This window comes from Talaromyces proteolyticus (genome assembly GCF_021365285.1).
Source record: "Talaromyces proteolyticus strain PMI_201 chromosome Unknown BGW36scaffold_6, whole genome shotgun sequence".
Taxonomy (NCBI): Eukaryota; Fungi; Ascomycota; class Eurotiomycetes; order Eurotiales; family Trichocomaceae; genus Talaromyces; species Talaromyces proteolyticus.
In genome coordinates, this window is record NW_025764282.1 from 1,350,934 (window position 1) to 1,377,738 (window position 26,805).

The 26,805-nt window shown below is 47.4% G+C and overlaps 13 protein-coding genes across 13 annotated transcripts; 6 read left to right on the forward strand and 7 right to left on the reverse strand.

The window, feature by feature from the left end:
• The first annotated feature begins 1,002 nt into the window (after positions 1-1,002).
• BGW36DRAFT_378887 (thermoresistant gluconokinase family protein) lies at positions 1,003-2,431 on the forward strand. The gene is made up of 2 exons (XM_046216156.1): positions 1,003-1,678; positions 1,740-2,431. Exons 1-2 carry the CDS (start codon positions 1,445-1,447, stop codon positions 2,190-2,192), a joined length of 687 nt encoding a protein of 228 aa, XP_046072244.1. The 5' UTR covers positions 1,003-1,444; the 3' UTR covers positions 2,193-2,431.
• Positions 2,432-4,250, reverse strand: BGW36DRAFT_319943 (putative biotin-dependent 2-oxo acid dehydrogenases acyltransferase). The gene is made up of 4 exons (XM_046212625.1): positions 3,979-4,250; positions 3,810-3,913; positions 3,690-3,761; positions 2,432-3,621 (listed from the first exon to the last, which is right to left on the reverse strand). The coding sequence occupies exons 1-4, from the start codon at positions 4,148-4,150 to the stop codon at positions 2,533-2,535; spliced, it is 1,437 nt and encodes a 478-aa protein (XP_046072245.1). The 5' UTR covers positions 4,151-4,250; the 3' UTR covers positions 2,432-2,532.
• Positions 4,251-4,902: 652 nt separating this feature from the next.
• On the forward strand, positions 4,903-6,781 carry BGW36DRAFT_378891 (phosphatidylinositol phospholipase C). Its single transcript, XM_046216157.1, has one exon. It carries the CDS (start codon positions 5,264-5,266, stop codon positions 6,695-6,697), a length of 1,434 nt encoding a protein of 477 aa, XP_046072246.1. The 5' UTR covers positions 4,903-5,263; the 3' UTR covers positions 6,698-6,781.
• Positions 6,782-8,041, reverse strand: BGW36DRAFT_378892 (uncharacterized protein). The gene has a single exon (XM_046216158.1). It carries the CDS (start codon positions 7,915-7,917, stop codon positions 6,898-6,900), a length of 1,020 nt encoding a protein of 339 aa, XP_046072247.1. The 5' UTR covers positions 7,918-8,041; the 3' UTR covers positions 6,782-6,897.
• Positions 8,042-8,388: 347 nt separating this feature from the next.
• On the forward strand, positions 8,389-9,749 carry BGW36DRAFT_397229 (putative anthranilate phosphoribosyltransferase; the record flags this gene model as incomplete). The annotated part of the gene is made up of 2 exons (XM_046218267.1): positions 8,389-8,709; positions 8,766-9,749. 2 exons carry the CDS (start codon positions 8,389-8,391, stop codon positions 9,747-9,749), a joined length of 1,305 nt encoding a protein of 434 aa, XP_046072248.1.
• Positions 9,750-10,130: 381 nt separating this feature from the next.
• Positions 10,131-10,418, reverse strand: BGW36DRAFT_427506 (uncharacterized protein; the record flags this gene model as incomplete). Its single annotated transcript, XM_046220421.1, has 2 exons — positions 10,131-10,155; positions 10,216-10,418. The coding sequence occupies 2 exons, from the start codon at positions 10,416-10,418 to the stop codon at positions 10,131-10,133; spliced, it is 228 nt and encodes a 75-aa protein (XP_046072249.1).
• Positions 10,419-12,199: 1,781 nt separating this feature from the next.
• BGW36DRAFT_427508 (nuclear architecture related protein) lies at positions 12,200-14,030 on the reverse strand (the record flags this gene model as incomplete). The annotated part of the gene is made up of 2 exons (XM_046220422.1): positions 12,200-13,870; positions 13,923-14,030. The coding sequence occupies 2 exons, from the start codon at positions 14,028-14,030 to the stop codon at positions 12,200-12,202; spliced, it is 1,779 nt and encodes a 592-aa protein (XP_046072250.1).
• Positions 14,031-14,742: 712 nt separating this feature from the next.
• BGW36DRAFT_296468 (Formamidopyrimidine-DNA glycosylase N-terminal domain-containing protein) lies at positions 14,743-15,932 on the reverse strand (the record flags this gene model as incomplete). The annotated part of the gene is made up of 2 exons (XM_046211273.1): positions 14,743-15,289; positions 15,340-15,932. 2 exons carry the CDS (start codon positions 15,930-15,932, stop codon positions 14,743-14,745), a joined length of 1,140 nt encoding a protein of 379 aa, XP_046072251.1.
• A 209-nt stretch (positions 15,933-16,141) lies between these two features.
• On the forward strand, positions 16,142-17,415 carry BGW36DRAFT_378900 (putative caffeine-induced death protein Cid2). Its single transcript, XM_046216159.1, has 2 exons — positions 16,142-16,449; positions 16,513-17,415. Exons 1-2 carry the CDS (start codon positions 16,377-16,379, stop codon positions 17,034-17,036), a joined length of 597 nt encoding a protein of 198 aa, XP_046072252.1. The 5' UTR covers positions 16,142-16,376; the 3' UTR covers positions 17,037-17,415.
• Positions 17,416-17,568: 153 nt separating this feature from the next.
• BGW36DRAFT_295803 (putative acetyltransferase catalytic subunit) lies at positions 17,569-20,224 on the forward strand (the record flags this gene model as incomplete). The annotated part of the gene is made up of 3 exons (XM_046211209.1): positions 17,569-17,647; positions 17,731-19,701; positions 19,761-20,224. The coding sequence occupies 3 exons, from the start codon at positions 17,569-17,571 to the stop codon at positions 20,222-20,224; spliced, it is 2,514 nt and encodes an 837-aa protein (XP_046072253.1).
• A 341-nt stretch (positions 20,225-20,565) lies between these two features.
• On the reverse strand, positions 20,566-22,510 carry BGW36DRAFT_407543 (TIM complex component Tim54). Its single transcript, XM_046219046.1, has 2 exons — positions 22,317-22,510; positions 20,566-22,268 (listed from the first exon to the last, which is right to left on the reverse strand). Exons 1-2 carry the CDS (start codon positions 22,414-22,416, stop codon positions 20,818-20,820), a joined length of 1,551 nt encoding a protein of 516 aa, XP_046072254.1. The 5' UTR covers positions 22,417-22,510; the 3' UTR covers positions 20,566-20,817.
• Positions 22,511-22,946: 436 nt separating this feature from the next.
• On the forward strand, positions 22,947-25,731 carry BGW36DRAFT_378904 (putative serine/threonine protein kinase). Its single transcript, XM_046216160.1, has 4 exons — positions 22,947-23,982; positions 24,045-24,548; positions 24,601-25,077; positions 25,130-25,731. Exons 1-4 carry the CDS (start codon positions 23,360-23,362, stop codon positions 25,440-25,442), a joined length of 1,917 nt encoding a protein of 638 aa, XP_046072255.1. The 5' UTR covers positions 22,947-23,359; the 3' UTR covers positions 25,443-25,731.
• BGW36DRAFT_319966 (putative splicing factor 3a subunit 2) lies at positions 25,732-26,678 on the reverse strand. Its single transcript, XM_046212626.1, has 2 exons — positions 26,623-26,678; positions 25,732-26,568 (listed from the first exon to the last, which is right to left on the reverse strand). The coding sequence occupies exons 1-2, from the start codon at positions 26,632-26,634 to the stop codon at positions 25,879-25,881; spliced, it is 702 nt and encodes a 233-aa protein (XP_046072256.1). The 5' UTR covers positions 26,635-26,678; the 3' UTR covers positions 25,732-25,878.
• Positions 26,679-26,805: the final 127 nt, after the last annotated feature.

The window sequence follows — 26,805 nt, forward strand, 5'->3', positions numbered from 1 at the left end:
TTTAAATACCATGTGTTAAAAATATAACAACAAATACATATATAACATTTGAAGAAGTTTAGCGCTCCATAAATGTCTACAAGGTCAATTGTTCCAATGGATTTCCCAGCCGCACAAGGATTTGCGATTAAAGAAACCGGCAGTTGCAGACTTGTATAGTGATGTAGCCTCTACTGGTCACCCGGTCGAGCCGCGGGCCAAGCAGCTGTTCTGAGTCCAACGACTGAGCTGTAGTCTGCCAGGCTAATGCAGGTTCTTGGATGCATGCTAACCATGTGTCAAGATCACCACCAGTCCTTTTGAAACGACGTGCATGTGCCAGCTTGTCCTCCATATGGTTCTCCACATTGGGTAAAAGGAAGAAAGAGACATAGACTCTCCAGTATCTTGGCAAGGTGTTGGAAATGATCCGAAGAAGAGGTGGGCATGAAATTGAATCATGAACGATAATATAGTTGAGCTGCAGAGTCAGTATTCATACCAAAGCGAAAATACAGCTAGCCTGTATTAGGATTAATTACAGTGATAAATGGCTAGCGTGGGGGTGGCATCGGCATTGTAACATATTATACGTACTGGTACCGTATTGCGGGATCCATCCCTGCTTTCTGCACTCGCTGACTGGACAGGCAGTATCTAGGATGATGTCATTATGCCATAACCGGCTGCAGCAATACGCGCCGTTACAAAGTGCCTTCCTTACCGTTTCACCCACCGCGAAGCAGTTTCCGACCAGCTGCTATCTCGGAAAATGAAAAAAGGGCGGTATTAGACACTGTTTCCATCATGTGCTCAAATTGTAGTCTCTGCGTAGAGGCTGGGAGAAGACTGAATATTGAGTCTTGTTGAAAATGAGATATCATATTGCAATCTGGACTGCCTGAGTCAACAACGCACCTGCTATGTACCGTACGACTCCACGGAATCATGTAGCAGAGTCGTATTAATTACTAGCGGCCGGTGCCCCCGCGCCATCCTCCCCTTACCATATCGTCGGAAGCACTCTACTTCAAGCCTTCTCCACTGCGAAAATGGTCTCTGTCCAATCCATTGCTTGTAAGCGTCGTGGATTTCTTCTCCAGAGGGGGTGAGAACTTAGAAAGGACTAAAAAAGACCAATTCACCCGTGGGCTGGTCTTTTCTCTCCTTAAAAAGATGGGCGGGCCCGCATAGCCTTCTCTTTACAATTACCGCTCGTCTTTCACTGTACACCACCTATTCTCTTTACTATTGCCTGTCAGCATCACTCACATCCGAGTCCATCACCTAGTCCAATTCAGAATAGAAGAATAAGTCACGAAAAGCTGCACGCGACCACCCTAGCACCATCTGTACAACCAGGTAGAGACCCGCAGCCTACCAAGGTCGAGCCGGTCCAGCAGACGAGGATTCACGACTACGACCTTCCAGCTATAAACTTCCCCATTCTTCCGTCCAAGCCAAAATGCTTTCTGCAAACGATAAGCCTGCGAATGGCCTGAGTCCCTTAGTGTTCAGCCATCTCAGCAAGCCAACTCCCAAGACAGATTACCGTATGCCTTTGAATGGACGGCTCAGCGTGGAAATGCAGCCATTACAACATATCTGGATCGTCACCGGGCCTGCAGGCTCAGGCAAAACAACCGTTGCTCAGAAGCTCCAGGCTGAGCTGGGATTGCCCTATTTAGAGGGAGACGATGTATGTCTCAAGTGTATTTATACTATGAAACGAATTGCTCACTGACTTGGGTTTTCTCCAGTTTCACACCCCCGCAAACAAGGAAAAAATGGGCAATGGGATACCCTTGAGCGATGCAGATCGTTGGGATTGGTTGATTTCCCTGCGCGACGCTGCAGTGAATATTCTATCGCCTCCTGACTCAGACAACACCCCGGCGCCATCCGGTGTAGTCATGTCTTGCTCGGCACTGAAGCTCAAATATCGGGACGTCATCCGGATAGCCGCGTATGACCACCCAAGCATTCAAATCCACTTTATATACCTCAAAGCAGACGAAAAGGTGCTGATGGAGCGAGTCAACGAACGCGGCGGCCATTATATGAAAAGCAATATGATCCGCTCGCAATTCGAAGCCCTCGAGGACCCTACCGACGAGAAGGATGTTCTCGCAGTTGATGTCACAACATCTCCAGAGGAAGTCCATCGCCGGGTCTCGGAAACTGTGGCCAAGAAATTAGCGGAATATAATTGATAAGCGTGATGTTCTTGGTGTCTGCGAATGATAACAAGCGCTATGGTGTTCGGCAATAGGTGCATTAGCATGGATACACTTTATTTTTTCCCTTTTCAATTGCATTGGTTGATAGCCGGGTTTCAGGCTTTAATGATTTTGATCCTTTTTTCTTCTTCGGTCATATTACCTCATCGAGGTTGTCTTTTCATTTAGTAGATTTATATCGTTGTAATACATTAGAATCAATAAACTGGACCACGCACTTAAAATATGTAGGTTCATATATTTCATGCACTAGGTATCGCAAAGGATTTAACTATATCGAACAGTCTATTTACTCTACCAACATATATTTATATCATCTCAGTCTCAGCAACATTTTGTCCGGCGACTCCATAAATTCTCGGACTTTGTTGGCCATCCGTGCCATTGTAGCACCATCTATAACTCGGTGGTCTGCGCTCCAACTGAAATTGACGAGTTCGGCCTTGGTGACTTGGCCAGCATCGTCAAAGACAGGGAGAACCCTTGACCGACCAACTCCGAGAATTGCAACTTCGGACGAGACTATCACAGGCGCCACATACGTACCGCCAATATTTCCAATGTTGGAGACTGTGATAGTGCCTCCACTCAGATCGGCTGGTGTGAGCTTGCCTTCTTTCCCCAGAGCGCTGAGACGAGATATCTCAGCAGCAATGTCCGAGATTGACCGCGCCGCGACGTTCTTGATGTTAGGGACGATGAGACCCTGAGGAGTGTCCATTGCAACTCCTATATTGTGGTTTTTGCGCATCACTAGCATTGGTTTCTTTGGATCAGATGTGTCGATTTTGGCATTCAGGGTCGGGTACTCTTCGAGCGCTAGAGAGACAGCTTTGATGATGAAGGATAGAGATGTGATTTTCGGGGTATTGCTGGGATCACTGGAGAGTTTGCGTCGAAGAGCCGTGACAGCATCGATATTGAGTTCGTCTGTAAATAGTAAATGGGGTATTTGCAAAGACTTGGTCATGGTCTTGAACATTTGCGACTGCATATGATTCAATGGTGCAATGGTCTCAGTTTGTTTGGTCTCAGCCGGCACAAGTGGTCTCGCTGATGACGTATTTTGCTGTACTGGGACTATGCTAGCTAGGTCTCTTGATCTTGCGAACTTTTGAACGTCCTCCTTGAGGACTCGTCCTTCTTTGCCTGTCCCCGTAACGTCGAGGATGTTGACATTTAAGTCTTTCAAGAGCCCGCGTACTGCAGGAGTCGCAAGAGAAGCGTATTTTGATTTGGGTTTCTCTTCTTCAACAAGAATTTCCTTCGGGGTATCCAATTTCAAATCTTCAGTGATGGGGCTAGTCTGCGAAGGTTCGGGCTCGGCTGGCTCTGCATTGGCAAGAACGGGTGTGCCCTCGTCGGGATACTGTGCATCGTCGACCTCAATATCACATAGTGCCTAGCAAGAGATAGTTAGGTATATTTTCTTTCCGGTAATATTCCTGATAATAGATCCGATATACTCACTTTTCCTGTGGGCACTGTATCATCTGCTTGAAAATGAAGCTTTTTAATAACACCCGCATATCTCGACGTTATCTGTGATGCACATCAGCACGAGCCGTGGCTTACAAGCAGGAAACATACATCATCCACAGCTTTGTCTGATTGATATTGACACAGAGGCTTCCACTCCTCGACATGTGCGCCCTCCTCCACATACCACTGAATGATCTGTACTTCAGTGATGCCTATTAAAACGCCGAGTCAATTAACTTGTAGAAGTCTTGACAATAGGGCGTTCGTCGGAACTAACCTTCTCCTACATCCTTCAGAACCTGTGACCTGTTTCCCCAAAACGTGGTGGAGCCATGAAATGCCCGACGACGACAGAGATCCGCCAAAGCAAGTGATTGTAAAGCAATTGAGGGGTGGGTGCGATAGACGTTGCTGCACACAAGCCGTCGGGAGCAGCGTAATAGAGTCATATTGCCCTGTTCATGTCACACGAAGAAAGAAAGGGAGAGAGAGGAGAAAAGAGAGAAGAGTGAGGGGGGCATTGGTTTTCACATTGTGGTGCTCAGTAATAATCAAACAAAGTCGAGTTGCGGAGGACGACGGCTAAACATGGCAGGCCGCTCTTATCAGCCCGCCGACGATAGCCGAGCGTTATCACTGGAGTTCCCCTCACGTGATGGCCGAGGCCCTTGACTCTTTGAGTAGCAGTAGGTTTCGATATTATTAATATCATCTACTGTACTTCAAATGTTGTTAGGATTAGATCCCATACAGCTGTACCTTGCACTAATGTGGAACGAATGTATGGTAGAATGAGGTTGGAAGGACCTTGTGGCCCCAGGCAATTACCCTTGTAGTAGACCTCTTTGACCTTTGACCAACTTGCTTCGATACAATTCCCAATCATCCATATATTTGGTGTCCGCAAAGCTCCAAGGCTCAGCTTGTTATTTCCAATCGGGGATTTATATGCATGATGACTCCCGCTGTCCTTTATCTTCCTCGCCATCCGAGAACTGTATTCTTACATTTTTCGATGCCTGGCTCAGTCCAACGCGAGAGTATTTATCAATTGATAGCAGCATGTTTCCAAGAGCGGCCCCGAAGCAGTACCAGTCGTGTGTTTGCTGGTAATATGGCTAAACGGCCTCGTTTTCTCGAAATATCATCAAGAACAAGAACCAAATGTCGCAAACCCCCACCTTTAAGCTGAGCTAGTCCGTAAGTTTGTTGCCGCGAGCCAATCGCAAGCTCCATCACCAGTGCTTTCCAGCTGTTCGCGACCCATCCCAGATCCAAATCCAATAGTGTATCAGTATCCATTGTTGCGACTCTGATTGCATCGATCCGCCAAGGAGCACAGAGCTCGGCGCCTGCAAATGATTGGTGTCTGCCGAGATCTGTCCCAAGCTGAATCTCTCACATCTCCACTAAGAAGGAGGGGCACTGCTCGAGGTGTGCAGTCGAGGGGACTATAAATTGCTGCAGATCATCGAAGAGCCCCTTGACCGTTTTGATCTCCAGCATCCTCGGGTCTCTATATACGAAAGAAAACATCGCTCAATTCGTATCCAAACTCCACCATGGTCGCTCAAGTGCTAACTATCCGCAATCTCACCTCCACTCCCATTGAGTTGAAGCTAGTGGAACGCTTCCACCCGCAAGAGAAACCCAAACAAGATGGCATTCAGTCTTTTGGGGCCATGGCCAAGAATTTCGCGCGCGCTGTGACTGACGCCGCGACTAATGTGACTCGTTCCAACAACACTGCTGAGCCACTTGCCAATGATGCTCAACCCTTTGCCCACCAGGATGTGAACATTCGTGTAGAGCCCTTTTCGACAAACAAAACAGATGTAAAGACATTCGAGAATGATGACAAAGAACGTCTACGCCTATCGTTCGAAGTCGATGGCGAACGACACCAGATTACTATCCCGGTCCCCACTGTTGAGTCGGCTGAAATGAAAGTATTGTCAGACAATCCTCGCCACAGACTGACTGGTGTTTTTGTTACACAAGAGTCCCATCTCGCAATCTTCTCCTCTGCGAATCTGAACGCCTGGATGCGTGAGCAGCGTGACGATATCCCGCTCTCTGCGTTCTCAATTCCGGGCACACACAACTCGCCTACCCATCACATAGCTCCGCCCTCAGTCCGTTGCCAGGCAGTCAGTCCCAAGGAGCAGCTAGAGAATGGAGTGCGGTTCTTTGATATTCGCGTGCAACCCCAGTACCCGGATGACCCGTCGAAAGACGAGCTCATCCTTGTGCACAGCGCCTTCCCCATCTCACTTTCTGGCAACAAATACTTCAAAGACTTGATGCGCGATGTCGACGATTTCCTCAACCGAAACCCTTCTGAGACTTTGATCATTTCTCTAAAGAAAGAAGGCACCGGAAACGCCACAGACGAGCAACTTAGTCGGATTGTCCGCGACCATTATGCCAAACCAGACAGCCGCTGGTTTACCGACCCCAGAATCCCTAACCTAGGCGAGGTCCGGGGTAAGATTGTTCTCGTGAGACGCTTCAACCTAGAAGATCGCTTGAAAGGGGAGAATGACGGGCGAGGCTTCGGCATAGATGCTGGCGGATGGGCTGACAACACCCCCAACGCGACCTGTCCAAGCGGCTTGCTTTGCATCCAAGATTTCTACGAGGTTCTAGAGACCGAAAACATCGAAAAGAAGATACAATACGTCAGTGAGCACATCGGCCGTGCAGGTTGTGTTCGATACCCCTTTGGAAACGGTGATCCGAACCAGAAGCATCCTTTCTACATCAACTTCCTCAGCGCCAGCAACTTCTGGAAGACACAGACTTGGCCGGAGAAGATTGCTGCCAAGCTGAACCCAGCTGCTACCAAATATATCTGCTTGCAACATTGCGATCACCCTGATGGTGACTGGGGCACCGGTATTCTTGTCACAGATTGGGTCGGATTGGACGGGGACTGGGATCTCGTTCGCTGTATTGTGGGCATGAACGCAAAATTGAAGCTAAGACAAAACTAAATCAGCCGTATTTGGCTTCTCATGTCTTTTTGTGAATAACAGAATCTAACAAAATTCAAGATCTTATTTATAAAAATTTTCAGCACCCAGAAATATTATTGGTTATATCTGAAGGTAAATGCAGAATTCGCAAATTATGTAGACAGTGAAGAATTGAATGGTATTGTACAAGTAGAAAGGGTGTAGTTCATATTAAACAACTAAGTTTCCTTTCCCCCGCTCTCTGCCTTCTCTCCATTCTCTTCTTTCTGCTCTTCCTCCAACACACTCCTCCGGCTTTCCATCGTGAGATAAAGGCTCTTGCCAGCACCCTCCAAAGTAGATGTAACACTGGCTCCAATACCTTGCAACGCATGAACAAGCTGGGCTCGAAGTCCATCAAGACCGCTCTCGATACTTCCAACCCATTTGGTTCCTTCAAGATCAAAGACTCGGCCATCTACTCGAGCAGCCACCAACATGAGCTTCTGCAATCCCTCCTGGACAGTTGGCTCGTGGTAACCGGGGTTCGCTTTCCGCGTCGGAGCCGAAAACCCAGAAGCCTTGGGAGCGAGTATCGACAAGGCGGCTTTGAGATGCTCAGGGGAAACATTGGGCAGAGATAAAACTGCGAGGGGACCCGAAAGAATAGTTGCCAGTTCATGCTTTCCCTTCGTTTTATAAACCGCATCGTGTGCTGCACGTGACAGGTCGTGGGTAAGAATATCCTCACCGGATTCGGCTCCTGTCATGTTTGCGGGGCGGAAATAGTCTACGATACGTAGGGCGACTTCGAAAATCCGTGTCTGAATGATTTGGAGCTTGACATGCGATGCCATGGCAGTTGTGTTTCGTCCTTCGGAAGCATGCTGTTCGTCGACTTTCTGCAAAGCCCGAGACAGTTCGCGGCGGATACCTGCCCATTCGGTTGATTGGAGGTTGTTGTGTTGGAAAAATACCATTAAAGGTGCTGTGCGAATGAGCGATGTGTATTGTCGCAGAAGCTGCGAGCGACGTTCTTCAGGTCGTCTGTGCGAAGGAGGCTGGACGGATGCGGTTCTTGCGATACGTGGAGGGTTTTTGTTCATCCTTTGTAAGGAAGGAGGAGGAACAACGACTGTTGATGCGACTGTCGCTGTACTGGCAGCTCTGATGGGCATGTCATATTGATATGCCAGTCCTTTTTGCCGGCGGACTGACAGGGTGATGTGTGAATGCGGAACTCGTAAGCGTGGAGCCATTGATATGCAAAAAATAAAAAATTAAGAAATAGATCTATGAATAACCAGAATTTGAATTCAAGAAATGAAAGTCGTGCCTGTGCCGCGCTGTATTGAGTCCTTGAAAAGGTCCAAGCAAGCAAGAAGCCGGGGCTATATTTTTGCTCTAGTAAAGTCGAGCCAACCAAAGGAGGATAGCCGGGCGGTGAGATTCTGCAAAACGCCAAGAACCTGTAATAATTCCGCCTTAGGCCACGACAGTCACATGACCTCTAGATGGGTCTCCGGTCGGCGGTTTCGGCGGTCGGCGAACCATAGTCGGAGGCGTGCTGGGCCGGTTCTAACCTCATCAGGCAAGGACTTGAGATTCATAGAGAAGAGTCATCCCAATTGTAATTCGAGCTCCTGTTTAAGAAACTCAAGAAGCCAGTGAGCGACAGATCTCGACGACTTATTATATGCTTTCTGATTCAGATCAAACACCACAGCACAATGGCTGAGGCAGATCAGCCTGAACCGGTGTCGATTTCTCCTCTGCTGAAGCGTCTCGCGTACCCCTCCGCGGCGGAGATCCAAGTCTCTGCTGAAGAAATTGCAGCCGCATTTGCCCTCATTTTTGAGAATCGTCTTTCCACTATCCAGACAGCTGCTCTGTTGACTCTTTTACATTCCACTGGTCTAGACCGAGACCCAAAAGTCATTGCACTATGCTCAGAACGCATGCGAGAGGCCGCAAGCACCGTCGAGAGAGCTCCGTTGCGGGCTGTGGTTAAAGCTCGAGGAAAGGCAGAGGGAAATTATAGAGGTGGACTAGTATGTATTGGTTTGGCCAATTGATGGCATTGAACTAACATTAATACTCCGTCTAGTGTGATATCGTGGGCACTGGCGGTGATGGGCATTCAACCTTCAACGTTTCCACGACCTCGTCAATTATCGCAGCCGCTCTATTGATGGTAGCTAAGCATGGAAATCGCTCGCAAACATCCTTCTCCGGGTCGGCAGACGTTTTGAACTGCGTTTCTCCTGTACCACCGAATCTCTCGGCGATCAAGACAAGCGACATCGCCAAAGTATGCGACAAGACAAACTATCTATTCCTTTTCGCCCCGAATTTCCACAAAGGAATGAAGTACGCGGAACCCGTTCGCCGCGGCCTGGGTATTCGCACAATATTCAACCTGATGGGTCCGTTGGCCAATCCTATCGACTGGGCATTAGAAGCCCGGCTAGTTGGAGTTGCGTACCAAAGCCTTGGACCTGTGTTCATCGAGGCATTGAGACTCGGAGGTGCAAAGAAAGCACTGGTTGTTTGTGGAGAGGAGGATATGGACGAGATCAGCTGCGCGGGGCCGACAAATTGCTGGAGGCTGTCCGAATATCCGAATCCCAACTACAAGGACAATAATAAAGCGGAAGAGGAAGAGGACGATGACGATGATAACGAAGACGACGAAGAATACGAAGAAAGGACGCATACGAAGCTAGACATATTTCAGATCCACCCCTCAGATTTTGGCTTCCCTACGCATCCTATAGAAGACGTCTACACGAAAAAAATGCCCAAAGAGAACGCTGGCAAGCTTATGAGTATTCTTCGCAACGAACTGGATCCCGATGACCCCCTGATGCATTTCATTCTCATTAATACAGCAGCACTCTTGGTTACAGCTGGAGTATGCGAAGCCGAAACTAGCAACATGGGCCCTGGGGATGATGGGAAAGTGATCACAGAGCGCGGACCGGGTGGTGGGCGCTGGAAAGAGGGTGTTCGACGGGCCCGATGGGCTATCGAAAGTGGGCAAGCGCTGAAATCCTTTGAAAAGTTTATTGAGGTGACAAATACTCTATAAAAGTTACACATCTGGACGTAGAATGTGAAAAGAATTTATTTCGGTATAACCGATACCCGACTCCAACATTTTGCTTCTATGGTATCTTGTTCATGTTTTTTGACATGTACCCTTTTCGTCAACAATGTACTTTAATGTACATCACAACGTCCTTTTGAGCAAAAATGAAACAAATCATAACCGCCGATGTAAACAATGCATCAAATAGAACGAATCCAAAGCGCCGTAAGAAAATGCGTCATCCAATAATAGTATTTGCGACGTCGGTAGGCCCGGCCGAAGAAGCATGGGTTGGTCAGTAAGCGTGCTTTTTATGGCGATGGTATGTGCCCCGCCCTCTGTAGGAAACTCATCGCGAACTAGGATTGCTGTACAGCACTTTTACCGCGCTTCGAATTGCACCATCCTACAAACATACGAGTTAGAATACTACCCAGTAGTAGTCAAAGATGGCAAGGAGGCTAACCTCTTTGTCCGCTCCTTGTACAATATGCGATGTCCGCACTCCGGGCATCGAAGAGCAGAGTTCTGCTGTAGCGCAAATTTTGAGTCACAGTCACCGCAGATATAGCGAACAGCGGCGGGGCTTTCAGTGGTAGCGAACCCAGATTGACCGCCAACGCCTCCGTTGGAGCCGAGCGAGGGAACTTGGTAGGCTTCGCGAGACATTTCCAGCAGATAATCACTGATGTGGTGATAGGCGAAGGGTATGGTATAGGTTGACTTGAGATGACGCTCTTGGTAGTTGCTTGGATTATCAATTCTTTCTCTCACCGCCCGCGCTCGCCGCCTAGAAAGTTCGTCTGTCTCCACCCTATGAGCTAACTATATCAGGCAAATTTCTAGAACACCACTACCTGCTCTTTCTGATAGTCAAACGTCCTGCATATAATCGATTATAATTTATAGGTAAAGACAAGGAGTCTCGTGTAATTTTGGACCCAGCAAACACTCATGCGTTTCACACGTCGGATATTTCTCCTGCAGAATACATCAACTAAACGAAAATGAATGCCCCAATGGTGAAGGTTGAGCTTGCTGGGTGATAGAAACAACCATCGATAGGGTCTAGTCATTTCTTTGCGGTTGTTTATTTTCTTTGCCAATATTCAGTCTCGTGTCATCAGCTCCATTGTTTGATCGTGCAATGTGGCGCCATTATGTACAACAAGCAGGACCTTCTGAATTACGAGGGCTGTGAATAAAAACCTTATGGACACCTAATTTGATAGTGCATGGGATGAGCTGCGCTACTTCTCGAAAAGCTGTGAAAACAAGACAAGGTGAAATTTACTAAGCTTGTCAAACATGGAGCGCAGAAACAGATCCGGTCCATACTTAGGGGAGGCAACCTTCCAGATGCCGTGAAGCCTCTCACCTTGAATAAAGAACAGCATCATGAAATGTTTGGAACCTGCCTCTACCGCATGGTGCATGCGGAGTATGCTAAGAAGAATTATGAAGAATATAAGTTGAGGAAGGCCAAAATCCTCATATGGGCAACACCAACTTCATCGCGAAGAAAATTACATCGAAGGAACGTTGCGATGAACCGCCAGACATGATGCTAGCAAAGGAGGGATCTGAAACGACCTCGGGAAAGACAAAAGGCACTGTTTTACGCGACTTTTGTCTTGATTTTCTAGCTGTTAACGGCAAAAATAACCTGTCTCAATTGCGGCTAAGCACCTCGTCACTACGATGGACCCCTTTTCCAACGATCCAATTCTCATCAGTGATATCACCTTAGCTGGCGTACATCGCACACTGGCCAAGCTCGAAGAATACAGTGGCGCCCAGAAAACCCTCATCTACCATTACGCCGAAGCAGAAAAATTGCGCATGCTTGTTGAAATCGACCTGGATCTCCATATGGCGATAATGGATATGTTTGTGGCTGGGGGCGATTCGCCCGTGTTGTGTCTCTACGTAAAGAGTAAGTGCTTTTATCGTTATAACGAAGGTGTGGTTATCAACTAACATCTGTGTAAGAAGACGACTAAGGTTCTTCTCGACCGCCCACCATGGTTTCTCGGGAGCACAATGAGATGCTTTCATGTGCGTATTTCTTTTCCTGTTTTGTTATTGTTACTAGGCTCTTGAGTCTTTACTAATACAAACCCCTCGTTAGCTTTATTTCGAACAGCCTTATCAGTTACTTCATGTTCTATGAATCTCAAAATGTTAGCAGTTACGATGCGCCGCACTTGACAAAATTTCTCGGTAGTACGAGGGGCCCAACAAGAGCATTTGCAGTGGTTCCAATTTGGCTTGAAAAGTGATTAGCAAGCTATTTTTAGGTGTCAATGTACAATTTCATAGGTTCATTGCTAGTAACCTAGGAATAACTACATGTGCGGGTATCTATTCTATTTCGCAAATTGATCATCAAGCCCTTTATCTCAGGCAAGTATGCGTAAATGGGTATTTAAATGCAGATAATTTCTCCATTACCACCCACCACCAATTTTACCGGCAAGTTCAACAACTCGAGCGGTATCATTAACGCTCTTCTTGTCTTTACCCACGTCACTTTCGACTTTTCGATATGTTGTATATACGAGACTTTCCAAATTGGAGCCTGTTAATTCAGTCCAGTATTTCACAATGTCGTGTGACCTGGACTCTCTTTCCAGAATGGATGCGTTTGATGATGTGTGTTCGGGTTCATCGTCAGAATCAGCCGAGAAATATGCTTCGTCAACTCGCGCAAGCCAGGCGCGTTGTTCATAAACAGATGACTTTTGTGTTTGAGTTATAGGATCGTCCGAGTCTGCAGCTCGCAGACTTGCATTCGCCTCTCGAGCATCATCTATACGTATTTGACCACCTCCATTAGTGCAACCCCCTGGGCACGCCATGACTTCCACATATGCGTAATCGAGCCCAGTCGATGTGGTAGACGCAGTACCAGCAGTGCCACGCTTATTTACACCAGGAAGCCGTGAAGCACGAGCTGGTTTTAATCTTCGAACAAGATTCTGGATGTTTCTAAAACCGTAATACCTCGCCGCCTTCAAGATGGTCTGCCCAGACTCGGACACCAAGGTGTACTCAAGCACATCTGAATTACGACCTCGCTGGGTGACAATGTTGCTCCCTGCGTGTCGTGCCTGAAAACTTGAAAGAACGTAGTAAAGATACCCACCAGAAGATCCATAATGCTGGTCTTGTTTATAGGTTTTAGAGAATAGGAATGAATCCACTTTGTGGTCCGGAAAGTGAGGAGCATAGGGCAAAGCCAAAGGTTTTAGTGGTAAAGAGGAAAGGTTGGTATTCCGAGATGATGCCAGCATCAGTAATTCTCGTGATGTTATAACGCAGTCGACGTCTCGAACAGGCGGTTGCGAGGTATCCGCGTTGTCGACATCCCATGCCGTGCTTGTCAATTCCTCCCGGCTAGCCTCCAACTTCTTATCGAAACAAGGCATGATGGCAAGATGCCAAATCTGCGAAGGAGATACGCCAAGCACTCGGCTTAATATGGATTTAAGAAATGTCCCCGCTAGCGCTTGTGGTGACTTTAAACGCGACAAGTGGGGGAGAACATATGGATGTGTCTTCTCCGCATAACATATCCAGCCAGGGCAGGCAGAAGATAAAATAGGACGGTTTGGAAGCGCGAATTGTGATTGATTGGATGATGAATTTGCGCTCTGTAAATCTTCTGCCACCTCCTCAGCAGTAAGCGTAAGAACAACTTGGCGCAAAATATCCGTATCAACAACCCAAGTGAACCCATTCTGATGCTTCCCACCAGCACGCAATCCCTGGGGACCACGGAGAAACTGATCAATCATGTGACCTGCCTTGCTCTCGGAAATTCCATAGGTGGCAGACAAGCTAGCCCTGACCTGAGGGCTGACACTTGCAATAAATATCCTTTCATCATTCACAAGCTTTCTTGGTAGACTGATATGCCCTCCTTCGCCGGTAATAATCGGTGCTGGTGGATAGGCGTCTAGGGTATTCAGAACCTCGGCATGGGATTGCAGAGAAATCAACACCGCTTCAGCAGATGTGACACAACCTGAGCATGCGAGGCAATCAGTTAAGGATATTTGTGCCGGGGCTTGCTGTTCCGGCTGAACTTTGTCTTCGGTCGTGACTTCGTAGGACTCCTAAATTATTCTATGGTTAGCTTATGGATCGATAAGAAGCTGTGTCACCCACCTCCTGATCAGCTGCATGCTTCTGGGGCAGGGTTTCGACAGGCTTTATGCAAGCCACTCCAGGTGATATAAAGTCGTTTAAATCATCGGCGGAGAGGATGGCACTCATGTTGATGTTTTAGTACACCCCAGTTCGAAAAAAGGCAGCACAGCAAAATTGGCCGCGGGGTTGCCCAACCGTAATCACTGATTTTGTAAGCCCTGGATAGTGCTTCCCTTTCACTTAACCTGATGTCTCGAAGGAGTTGAATATTCTCACGCCATCAGCTAAATTGAAGGAATATAAGGGCTAACGAATTACTGAACTTGCATTTGTCAGTTGCCTCCGGTCGGTGGCGATTACCCCCCCCGGGATCGGCGACAAGACACACCGCCCTGGATGCGGTACATAATCTGCCGGACATATTTGTTCCCCGGCACCAACTCGATGATTATTATTAATAAAGCTGAGCTGATGTACTATGTCTATAGGATGCTTGCCATCAGTGCTAACTAACAACATATTGTATCAAAATACACAGAAAAGCCGCTTCTTCTCTTCGTAATTAACGACGCCGCTCATGAAAATGGAAAGTGGGAATGGGAACTAGAACCTTTATAGGTAGAGGTATTGGAAATTTATTCATTAATGAAATAGGAAGTTAAATTGCTCCATACTGAGATAATACCAAATGATATATCATTTCAGATTCCCAATCAGCTCCCACTGCTGATACCTTGACTTCAAGGAAAGACTAATCCTGTACAAAAAACTGCCTCGGACATGCTCGGACATGTGTCTTTGATGGGAGAGTCACTCCTAAGTCGACCAACTTCCATAATCATTTAGAGTTGCGTGTCGAACGCCTTCGTCCAGCTTGGCTAGCTGAGCTGGACTTCTCCTCTTTGACAGGCGTTGCATCCTCCTTTTTTATGTTGGAAGCGCGCTTTTTCGATACTGCCCGTTTTGGGGTCTTGGAGTAGTCATCATCATCATCTTCTTCTTCTTCCTTTTTCACACTTGTTCGTTTCCTCTTGCCGTTTGTCGAGGCCTCTTTCTTAGTATCCAATTGGTCTTCTTCGGTAATGTCTTTGGCTACTGGTCCAGTTTTCTTTTGAACAGCAGGTACCACTGCACTCGTCCTACCTCCGACAGTGAGAAATACGATCTTGTCTCCATTCGGCAGCACTGAAGCTTGATTTTTCTTTCCTTTACCCCATCGGTGCTTGAAGAGCCAGTCCTCTGGAAATTTCTCCGAATCGGCCAGGACATCCACAGATGCTGTGCATACATATTCGATAGACTTGTGTAGTTGGATTATCTGTTCGTTGCTCAACGTATTGCTATACTGTTCTGGGTGTATCTTAGCATGGTAGAGAACCTCATCCCTAGAAATAGTCAGACCTTAAGCTCATATTCATTAGTTTATTACTCTTACCCCATCCAGTTGCCGATGCCACTGATATTAGCCTGGTCAAGCAACATAGCTTTGATCGGCACCTTCTTGCTTTTGACCTTGTCTACCAGCCACTCTGCCGTAAAAATATTCTTGTCTGCAAGTGGATCTGGGCCGTTTTCCTTGAGAGGAGTGTATTGTCGAATGTCATCAGCCGGGCAATCGACAAGACGAATCCGCGAAAGCCTTCGGAAATCCACAAATGCGGCTTCTGTCTTTGGAGTTTCATCCGTTTCAAGAAGGAATTTCCAGTACTTCGGTGGCCATTCCTGATCTTCTGGTTTCGTAACGCGATAGTAATATGTGTCTGCGTTCTTTATTTTCAACCATCCTGCCATGCCAAAGTGCATCACAAGATGTGGAGGTTTTGACAGTGTAATCCAAAAATATTTGCCTTGCTGTCCTGCACCTGTGACCTTGTTTCCCTGTAATGCTTTTTGAACCTCTGCAGCAGTGGTGCCCACCTTGCCATACACGATATCATCATTTTGAGTCTGTACAACTGATAACGTCTTATCCACCAGGTGTTTCCGGATGAAATGCACAATACGCGCGACCTCTGCGAGCTCAGGCATGTTTCTTCTATGTACTAAGTTAGTTAAATATTGTGTATAAACAGCTTGATGAGATATGGAAGAAAATATCAAAGAACAACCCAGATAAAAGACAGGACTGCCGTTGTCAGCCATCGCGTCAAACTAGACGTGTTTGGGATATCGCGTGATCACGTGACTCGTAATTTCAATGAGATCACCAGGTACCCTCCCGATCGTTATCAGTGAAACGTATCACCAGCTCTTCATCTCAGGCAGCTGCAATCTGGAATACGCCCAGTCTCCTGGATACATGCAAATAACAAGTGTTTAACTGACCTCATTTTCGAATCACTTCAGGATCTCGCCCGAAAAGTATAGATTCATTATAGACGTGGCAAGTGCAGAACATTCAAACTGGAGTGGTTTTGGGCGCAACGTTCGAACTCGAGCCAAGCGGAGAAAGAGGTAGAGATACCTCAAAAGATGTCAAAACCACTACCAGTGGACTCAACGTCTCTGACTCCGCAGTTCTGCTTCAATGAACGTGTTTTGCGAGGTACAATCTTCGTATAGTACCGTCGAGCATCAATTCATTGCACTTGCAACTAATGAGACACAGATTTCCTTCGCCTATCACGAACAACCATCGATGATTCGATAACACAAAACCTGAATGCCTTGCTGAAACCCGCCGGTGAAGGATTCGATCCTTCATCAACCCACGTTCGACAGCTCGACGCAACAAGTAAACGGAAACTTTCCAACAAGGCGTGCGACTCATTCAAAGACGATGTTCTGTTTCCGGCATGGCAAACAAGATCAGATATTCTCAATTTCTGTGCCGCAGTGGCGACAAGCCCAGATCCTGAGGACCCAGATCTCATCTCGAGACAAGTGGAGTCTGCAAAAGAACATGAACGCGTTGTGAATGAGCGTCTAGATCCATATTCCAGTCGATATTTCCCCCGCGAAGCCCGTACAGAATCTCTTGCGAGCCTTGTTCGAAATGAAAGATCCGTGGAGCAAATCATTCGAGCGAGGACCTGGGGCGTTGTGGCTGAAAGATGCGGTACAACTAGATCGTGGGAGGATGCGCTTGATCTTTGGCAGGAGCAGAGACGTATAAAGTCCGATTCGTCTTGAAGCTTATCCGGGATGATAAACTTCGATGTGGATTTACTGGAGAGCAACGGAATGGTCTCTTTTCTATGCATGTATAAAATGCATCACGTGGCGTCATCTTGCAAATAATAGCATTAAGGCTGGGTTTGACTAATGTACACAAATCTCTTCTTGTATAAAACAAAAACGGAACTTTAATAGAACTCTTCTTGTCACAAAAAGCGGCTGTTTATGAAGTGCATGCTAGCCATGAAAATTGATTCAAAGTCCACACATGATGGAGCTAATGCTCAAATGAGGTTGAAATTAGGCATGATTGTTCATTTATGCCAGTTCAATGAACCATAAGTTTATTAGATCCAAAGCAGTTGTGTGAGTAGTACTTCTTTAATAATGCCAATTTGTTATTCCAAAAGCACCTGTCTGTTTCTCCGCCACACATTAGCGCGAGTCAGCGGTCCCCGCACATACCGGACCACACATTTAACCTCACCAGGCTCGTTCCCAGAAAGACCTGGAGTCGTGCCACTGACAACGCAAGCGGTTGCCCGCCATGCCTCAATTGGGTTCAAAAGATTCATCGCTGTTTCGGCAGGTGGTGCGCCACTATGAGAACAAGCAATACAAGAAGGGTACGAACTAACCCTCCCAGCTGAGCCGCAGCAAATAGTCATGCTGTATCGGAAGCGAAGCTGACTGAATATTCATCCAACAGGTATCAAAACCGCGGACCAGATCCTCCGCAAGAACCCGAACCATGGCGACACACAAGCGATGAAGGCTCTCATTATGAGCTGCCTAGGACAATTGGAGGAGGCATTCGTGTTGGGGAAAACCGCACTGAGAAATGACATGAAGTCGCATGTATGCTGGCATGTCTTCGGTCTACTGTATAGAGCAGAAAAGAACTACGAAGAGGCTATCAAAGCATACAGAAACGCGCTAAAGTTGGAACCGGATTCCCAGCCTATCCAGCGTGATTTGGCCCTTCTTCAGATGCAGATGAGAGACTTCGAGGGTTATATACAGAGTCGCAGTTCGATGCTTCAGTCTCGTCCATCGCTACGGCAGAATTGGACAGCACTCGCTATTGCCCACCACCTTGCCGGAAACTTAACTGAAGCCGAAAATGTTCTCAACACGTACGAAGAAACTCTGAAGACCCCGCCTCCGAGGACCGATATAGAGCACTCCGAGGCCGTCCTGTATAAGAATTCGATAATTGCTGAGTCTGGAGATCTTGAAAGGGCACTGGAGCATCTTGACACTGCCGGAACGCGCTGTACAGATGTTCTGGCTGTTATGGAAATGAGAGCGGATTATCTATTTCGTTTAGATCGAAAAACAGACGCGGAGGCGGCCTACGCCGCTCTACTTGAAAGGAATCTCGAAAACTCAAACTACTATGATGGCTTGCTGAAAGCGAAGGGGATTGCTTCAAACGACCACAAGTCCCTCAAAGCCGTATATGACGAATGGGCCGAGAAATATCCCCGAGGCGATGCCCCGCGTCGCATTCCTCTGGACTTCCTAGAGGGCGAAGACTTCAAGCAAGCAGCTGACAGCTACCTCCAACGAATGTTACGCAAAGGCGTCCCGTCACTGTTTGCAAATATTAAAGTTCTATACGATAGCCCATCAAAGAGGGATACCGTGCAAGCACTTGTCGAGGGATATGCGTCCGGAGAATTCAAGCCAGAGGTTAACGGATCTTCAGAAAACCAGAAAAATGGAAATGCAACCGATTTCGAAGCCTCCACTTACTATTTCCTTGCTCAACACTACAACTACTATCTCAGCCGCGACTTGCAGAAAGCACTCGTCTACGTTGAGAAGGCTATCAACCTTGTGCCGAAATCTGTGGACTATTACATGACGAAAGCAAGGATCTTTAAACACTATGGCGATTCCTCTAAGGCCGCAGAAATCATGGAGGAAGCAAGGAAACTTGACGAGAAGGATCGTTACATCAACTCCAAGGCGGCTAAGTACCAACTACGCGACAACCAAAACGAAAAAGGACTTGACGACATGAGCAAGTTCACACGAAATGAGACTGTTGGGGGTGCTCTTGGCGATCTTCTTGAGATGCAATGTGTGTGGTACTTGACAGAGGACGCAGAAGCTTACTTGCGACAAAAGAAGTTGGGTCTGGCCCTGAAACGTTTCCATGCAGTCTTCAATATCTTCGATGTGTGGCAAGAGGACCAGTTTGATTTCCACAGTTTCTCCTTGCGCAAAGGTATGATCCGAGCCTATATCGATATGGTCCGGTGGGAAGATCACCTAAGAGACCACCCTTTCTACACACGAATGGCATTAGGTGCCATAAAGACATATATCCTTCTGCATGATCAACCCGACCTCGCCCATGGCCCAATGTTTGCAAACATCAATGGCGCTGATGGAGAAGATAGAAAGAAGGCTCTGAAGAAAGCAAAGAAGGAGCAACAGAGATTAGAAAAGGCTGAAGCAGAACGAAAGGATTTGAAAAAGGCTAGTGCGGCTACTGCTAAGGGCGCGGACGGCGAGACCAAGAAGGAAGACACTGATCCCACAGGTACCAAATTGGTTCAGACAAAAGAGCCTCTTAAGGATTCTCTGAAATTCCTCACCCCTCTACTTGAATATAGCCCTGGAAACATTGACGTACAAACGACTGGATTCGAGGTCTATATCAGAAGGCGTAAGTCACGTTTTCTAATATATTCGCCTGCCGCAACGCTAACTTTAGAAATCTTCTAGAAAAACATGCACTTGCTCTGAAATGTCTCCTGGCTGCCCATGCTATTGATTCTTCCAACCCGGTTCTTCATGTCCAACTGCTACGTTTCCGCCTCGCACTGAACAATTTATCCGAGCCACTCTCTGAGACGATCTCCGAGATCGTCACGAAAGAATTCGATCAAATTCTACCAAAGTCTACAGATCTACGTAAATGGAACGAGTCGTACTTGACATCACACAAAGGCAGCGTAGATCATGTCCGCGGCGCATTATCAGCGCGGTTGCTACTCGCCCCTGATACAAAGGCGGAAGCCGAGAAGGAACTCATCTCTACGCTCGACCTCGAAAGTACAACTCTTGAAAAGGCTCTCGCCGGTTTGGATACGCTGGATGAATGGAACAGTGGCTCTGCAACCAAGCAGGCATACATTGAAAAGGCCCACAAGAAGTGGAGTGAAGCGTCTGCATTCAGATCAACCTAGGATAGAAAATCGCACCGATAATTGTTGATTTCTGAGATAGCTGCAGAGATCGATTGTTTGCTGAGTTTGAGTTTATATAGAAAAAAACATTTTGCTTGTATGCTGAGTGGGTTGGATGTTTTTATGTCGGAGCGGAAGATCTAAAAATGAGCGGATTCTGCTACATAGTTTTGAACATTGACCAAAATTAATATAAACGGGAATAAAGTATTAATGCCCATCGTATAAGAAATATGCATGTAGATGTAGTAGTCAATATATCAATATGTATGGGAGACGGAGATGATTGCCACGTCAATTGATAGGAATAATATTTCAATACTATAATAATAATAATGGAATTGAATTTGACAAAACGATTGATATGCGATGTAACAGCTAATATGAGTATAGATTATGCTAATAGTATCACTTCTATCATGGTGTAAAGGAATTCTACACAAAAATGAACTCCGTGCCAACATGCATAAGTACTAGTACAAACAAGGGCGGTAAATGTTTATTGATAATATACAAATGGGTCGAAAGAAAGCCTTGGAATAAGTACAGTATGAATCGTCGACATGAACATCGAAAACAATCCAAGGAGTTTACTATGCATCTTCGTTATCGACGTTACCAATGATGGACTTCTTCTTGGCCAATTCTGGGTCTTCACCATAGCCGTAGTCAATCCAAACACGCTGCCAGAATGTTAGCGGCGTAGGCTTCTCGCCTTGGCCCAAAATCCATTCTTGCCCTTCGGCAATGCGATTGGCACGTTCCTCCTCTTCAGGAGAGAGGATGTATCGATGCATACGGGCAGCGATACGAGGGTCGATTACGACATCATCAATCCATTCTCGTTCTTCTTCGAGCAATTTGGGTTTTTCCTCATCATTGACACTGGGGACATTGTCATTTTCTGCATGGTGCTTTCGAGCCTCGGCTTCCTTGCGAACAGATTTGTGCCATTCCTTCTCTTCGTGCTCAAGAAGGGTTTGTTGCTCGTAGGCTCGTTGCGAAATAGTCTCAGCGGAAATGCCGTCTAATGGGTCCGACACGATATCACCCTCACCCTCAAGATAGGGTCTGCTTGCAGAGGCGAGAACAGCAGCCGCTACTTCTCTACCTACTGCATCCGCCAGATAGCGTTTTGTCAAAAAGCGATAAATACGAACTGGTGTGTTTAAAAATCCGAGCAAGTGCGGAAATTGTATAGGTGCAGATGCTTCAAAGATAGCAGGGGTAGTGGAAGCAATGTTTTGCGTTGAATATTGTGTAGCCGAGATATATGCTGGGGTCGGTCGTTTGGGTTTCTTCTCTTCTTCTTCCTTCTTTTTTTCTTCCTCTTTCTTCTTGTCTTCGTTGGATTCGCCAGGGCTCGTTTCCTCCGATTCTGGCGAAATAACTGCATCTAGGCTTTGGACTGTAGGGCTGTCGGGTGATGACTGAGCTACAGTGTCGACGACTGTGTCCGTAACTTCTGGCTGGGATGGCGGGGACGATGCTGGAGGTGGAGGATCCATAGGACCTAGCCAGCCTTCGTGGAGGCCTCGAATGTATTCCTTCCACGTATGGCGTCCAATAACAATGTCTCCCCTCGGCCCGGGTTCCTCAGTAACGCCCATTCTCTGCCGAACCTCAGCAATCGCAGATTCCTTGCTTGGCTCCTCTACCGTGGAGGTGCGTTCGCCAGCTTGTCGTCTTTGTCTACGAATCTTTTCTGCCAAGCCTGCGCGAACATCGCCCTCTTTTCTACCCTCAATCACTTCGTAGTCTAGGGCGGCGGATACGAGAACAGGCTTGACGTATTCGATGAAGTACTCCCGCGCAGGCCGAAGCCCGTCTCCCGGAGGAGCAGATAAGAAGATAGTGAGCCGTCTCCGATTTTGCTCCAAAGGCAGCAGCTCTTTGGAGAGATGGGCGACCATGTCAGACCATTTCTGTTGTGCACGTTTTTTTTGCCGACGGTCGTACATATAGGCGGCAGTGAAGGAGCCGGTGATGGAGAGGAATATCATCCAATTCCGAGAGGGGAGTCTGAAGGTGAAATTAGGAAGTCCTGTTCTCGTTAGTCGCTACGTTGCGATCCGTTTGACATGTTGCGTACCCATCATCTTGAAAACAGGGTTCTGCGGCCTGGCTGGGGGCTTCTGTGCAGCATTCTGGCCGCTTTTCGCCGCGTTGGATGAAGACGATGTTTCAGCCATGGTTGCATGCAACCGCGACACTAACCCAGGCGACCGACAGGCTTACTTGGGCTGGCGGTAGAGCAGGATATGCACGGTGTTGCTCCGTGATGCGATGATGTTCATGCGTTCCTCAAAAAAGTTCTATGCGGTCGATCCGCCTTCCGGCGTTATGTAAGCAGCGTCTTATTGGTCGAGGTAGGGCACACTCAATGAGTCTTAATATGCACAACAATAAGGATCAAGACCATATTCCAGAAGCTATTTCTGAGCAGACTGACAGATGAGAAGCCATTGATAGTGACACAGCTGCTAATATGCTGGATGTGCAATTACAAAGCGTGGCGCAAGTACTCACTATGAATGGGTGAATGGCTGGACTATAGCATAACCCTGCTTACTAGCCATAAAGAGATAGCGATAGTAGATGTTCAAAGAAATCTTCGAGATAGTAAATACAGTAAATACATAGTAAATACATAGTAGAAATACAATAACCATAATAAAGAAGAATATTCATTGTGCACACAGCGACGTGCTGAAGTTTGAGGCTCCCCACCCTGCGGCATCCCACTGGCCGCGAAGTCCCCTAAGTTAGCCCCGAACAACTCAACTGTCGCTCCCGTTGGTCTCCTGCCCCCCTTTGGTCGGTGTGCTCACTGCCAGTCATCGTCGTTGTCGTCTTCTTCCTCGACGAGGACAGCTGCAGATTTTGTCTTCACTCTCTTGTTGATCCAGCTCTCCTCGGCCTGCTGTCCCTTGCTCAAGTCAATTTGTGTGGCACGGTCTCTTCGCCAGCGCTAGGATCAACGTGCTGTTTCACCTTGAAGCCATCCATCCCACCTTGCCTCCTGATTCTGCACTGTACGACTTAACCCCTTCGCTCGTTCTCCCTTCCGTCAACCTCCTTTCTGACAATCCACTGGCAGTCGCTTAGAGGAGGCCCCGTATCAGCGTGCTCATCATGGACCCGAACAACAATCGCCTGCACTTGAACTTTGGCTTCAATGACAGGAACTACAATGCTGCCAATAACCGTGTCTACCCCACAACACCCTCCACATTTCCGCAGCCAATTTATCAGGGCCAGGACTACATGGATCCTCATGGGGCACAGAACAATGCGTATGGACAGGGCTATTTTGTAGGAAATGCCTATCCGCAGCAGGGCCATTATCCCGTTCAACAGCAACAATATGCACAACAACACAGTTTACAATCGCCCCAGCCCGCCGCCTATGGAGCTCGCCCGCCTTATAGTCCTAACGATAGCACCAATGGCTTGATCCAGCAGTTCTCAAACCAGGATCTGAGTGCACCCCCGAGACCAGGCCTTGCTCCGCGGTCTGCTTCTCCTGGTCAACGGCCTCGCACAGCGGGCTCGGCTGGGCCACAACAACAACAGGGCGGACATCTTGCCCCGTCTATGGCAAACCGCAACTCGAAGCCTCCGGGTGAGGAAGAGGAACTCCAGCGATTTCCCGAGCGGTACTCTGAGAATGTTCACAAACGGGGAAAGGCTGCCAAGGAATTGACCAATGTGTTCTTCCAAGAGAATATCGAGCGGGCTCGCGAGCGGAACATGCGGTAAGACCGTTCCTATCTTGACCAACTTAAGAGGAAAGCCGATCTAATATTGTTTACATTAGGTCTGTCAATCTAGATAAGTTGATACAGAGCAACAGCTTGCCAGAGTCGAAGAAGCGCGGCGAAGTTGAAGCTTTGGCAAAGAAGGAAGCAAATTTCCTTAGATTCCTTCGCACTAGAGAGACTCCTTCCAATTTCCAGACAATTAAGATCATCGGCAAGGGTGCTTTTGGTGAAGTCAAGCTGGTGCAGCGCAAGAGCGACGGCAAGATCTACGCACTCAAGTCATTGATTAAGACAGAAATGTTCAAGAAAGACCAGCTTGCCCACGTCAGAGCAGAACGTGATATTCTGGCAGATTCCAAGGATAACCCTTGGCTCGTGAAGCTGCACGCCTCTTTCCAGGACAATGCTTATCTATATCTGCTGATGGAGTTCTTACCGGGTGGCGATCTTATGACTATGCTCATTAAATATGAAATATTCTCGGAGGACATTACACGGTTTTACATGGCTGAGCTCGTTATGGCAATTGAGGCTGTACACAAACTAGGTTTCCTTCACCGGTGAGTTAAAACCTTGGAAGATGTTGAAAGTGTTCGCTGACTGGCTATCCAGTGACATCAAGCCTGATAACATACTACTGGACCGTGGTGGCCATATCAAATTGACAGATTTCGGTTTGTCGACTGGAGGAAAGCAACAACACGATAATGCATACTATCAAAACCTTCTCAAAAACTCGACGTCGAAAGACAAGAATCGTAACTCAGGGTTCTTCTCGGACGCCATCAACTTGACTGTGTCAAACCGCGGACAGATTAACACTTGGCGAAAATCCCGTCGTGCGATGGCCTATTCGACGGTTGGAACGCCGGATTATATTGCGCCTGAAATCTTCAATGGCCAAGGTTATACTTATTTGTGTGACTGGTGGTCAGTAGGAGCGATCATGTTCGAATGTCTCGTGGGATGGCCCCCCTTTTGCGCCGAGGACACGACCGATACTTATCGAAAGATTGTGAACTGGCGGGAATGTCTGTACTTCCCTGACGAGTTGCTGCTGTCAAGAGAGTCCGAGGGACTTATCCGAAGGTAAGTGTTACTAATTAAATCTACCACCCATAAAGCTGACTTTGGAATTTAGCTTCCTCTGTGACCCTGAACATCGCGTTGGTAACGAAGGTGGACAACACGGCGGTGCTACACAGATCAAGAACCATCCGTTCTTCCGTGGAGTGGTTTGGGACCAGTTGCGCAAGATCCGAGCACCGTTTGAACCCAGACTCAGTTCCAATGTGGACGTCTCGTATTTCCCTATTGATGAGATTCCTCAGGAAGACACAAGTGCTGCACACCGAGCGCAAGCCCGCGCATTGCCCGAAGAACAAGAAGCAGAAATGAGCCTTCCGTTCATCGGCTACACATACAAAGCATTTAACGCATTCCAGGCCAATTAGCTTTCACGCTGAGAAAAGGGCTATGAATGTGTCGGCCGTTTTCAATCCATTTCTCGCCTTTTCAAACATACATACTCTTTGAGAGTTTGAATTAAGTTTACGGGTACATTGCACCTGACCTTGGCTGTTCAAATTTACAATTCATATTCTGTGAATCCACGTTCATATGTTGTTGACGGCTGTGAGATATGCTGTGGGTCAGCATTGCTAAATCATACTTGCATTTGTTTATTATCATGATCAGCCATAAATAGTGTTGACATGTAGTTGAATACAATATTGAACAAAATGTGGATTTCTGTAGCATTATAAACCTAGAACCATCTCAATATCGAACTCCAAATAATTACATCGCCATCAATAGCCGTAGCAAATGTTTATTCTTCCGCCCAAACGCCATTATAAAAGAAAATAACATGTCCATGTGAACGGTAGCTTATGGTCGAGGAGCTAAACCAGGAACACCACTATATCTCTCTTCACGTTCCGTCTTGAACATTATCTGAACCCAAAACTCCTTGCTATCCTCATCAAACCACGTCCAATATCTCCCCTCGCGACGATCAATATCACGCGCCTGCAGCTTGAACCCACACGTCTGATATGGCTCGGCTGCGACCAAGAGATACTGAAAATTCTTATCCGGCTCATCGATCTTCTGCTCAAACGCCGACATGAATCGCACACGCGGCACTACTCCCGGCGTGATTTCTTGGTATTGTAATTGAAACAGCAGCCCGAGTTGTCTGGTCAGGGGATCCCTCGTCTTTGTGATCTTGTAACCGGGTCGTCCGATCTTCACCATATTTTTCTTGACCTGCACACCCATCGCGCCCGGCACGACTCCATCCTGAGCTTTGCCTTCTTTCTGTTCCTTCGCCGCGCGGCGTGCAAGGTTGGTTTGGTGCTTGCGGCCTTGCGTATGAGCGAGGTATGAGCCGTCGTTCTGGTGAACTGTCAAGCATAACCGGCACTCGAAACTGCCAACGTGGTTTTTGAAAAAGTAAGGGTCCTTATCGAGATCGATCGTCTCCAGCGCGAGCTTGCGAAGACGTTCTCGCCGATCTGCGTTGGAGGCGGATTGCGAGGCGACACCACCGCCACCGAACTTGGAGCCAGCGCGATTCTGCAAATGAATTAGACAAAGAAATGATAACTCTAGTTTGAAAGTTGTTCTTACCTGGTAATCCATGGTTGCGTTATGGCTTGCTGAAGGTTGGAATTTGAGTGCTACGGCGATTCAAGAATGATAGATCGTGGAAGTTTTGGAAGCAGGTCTGGGCGGCAAGAGGCGGCAGAATGCGGTGCCTTTAGGTACCGTCGTATGTGATTGGTCGGAGCCTGAACATCAACTGCCGTTTAT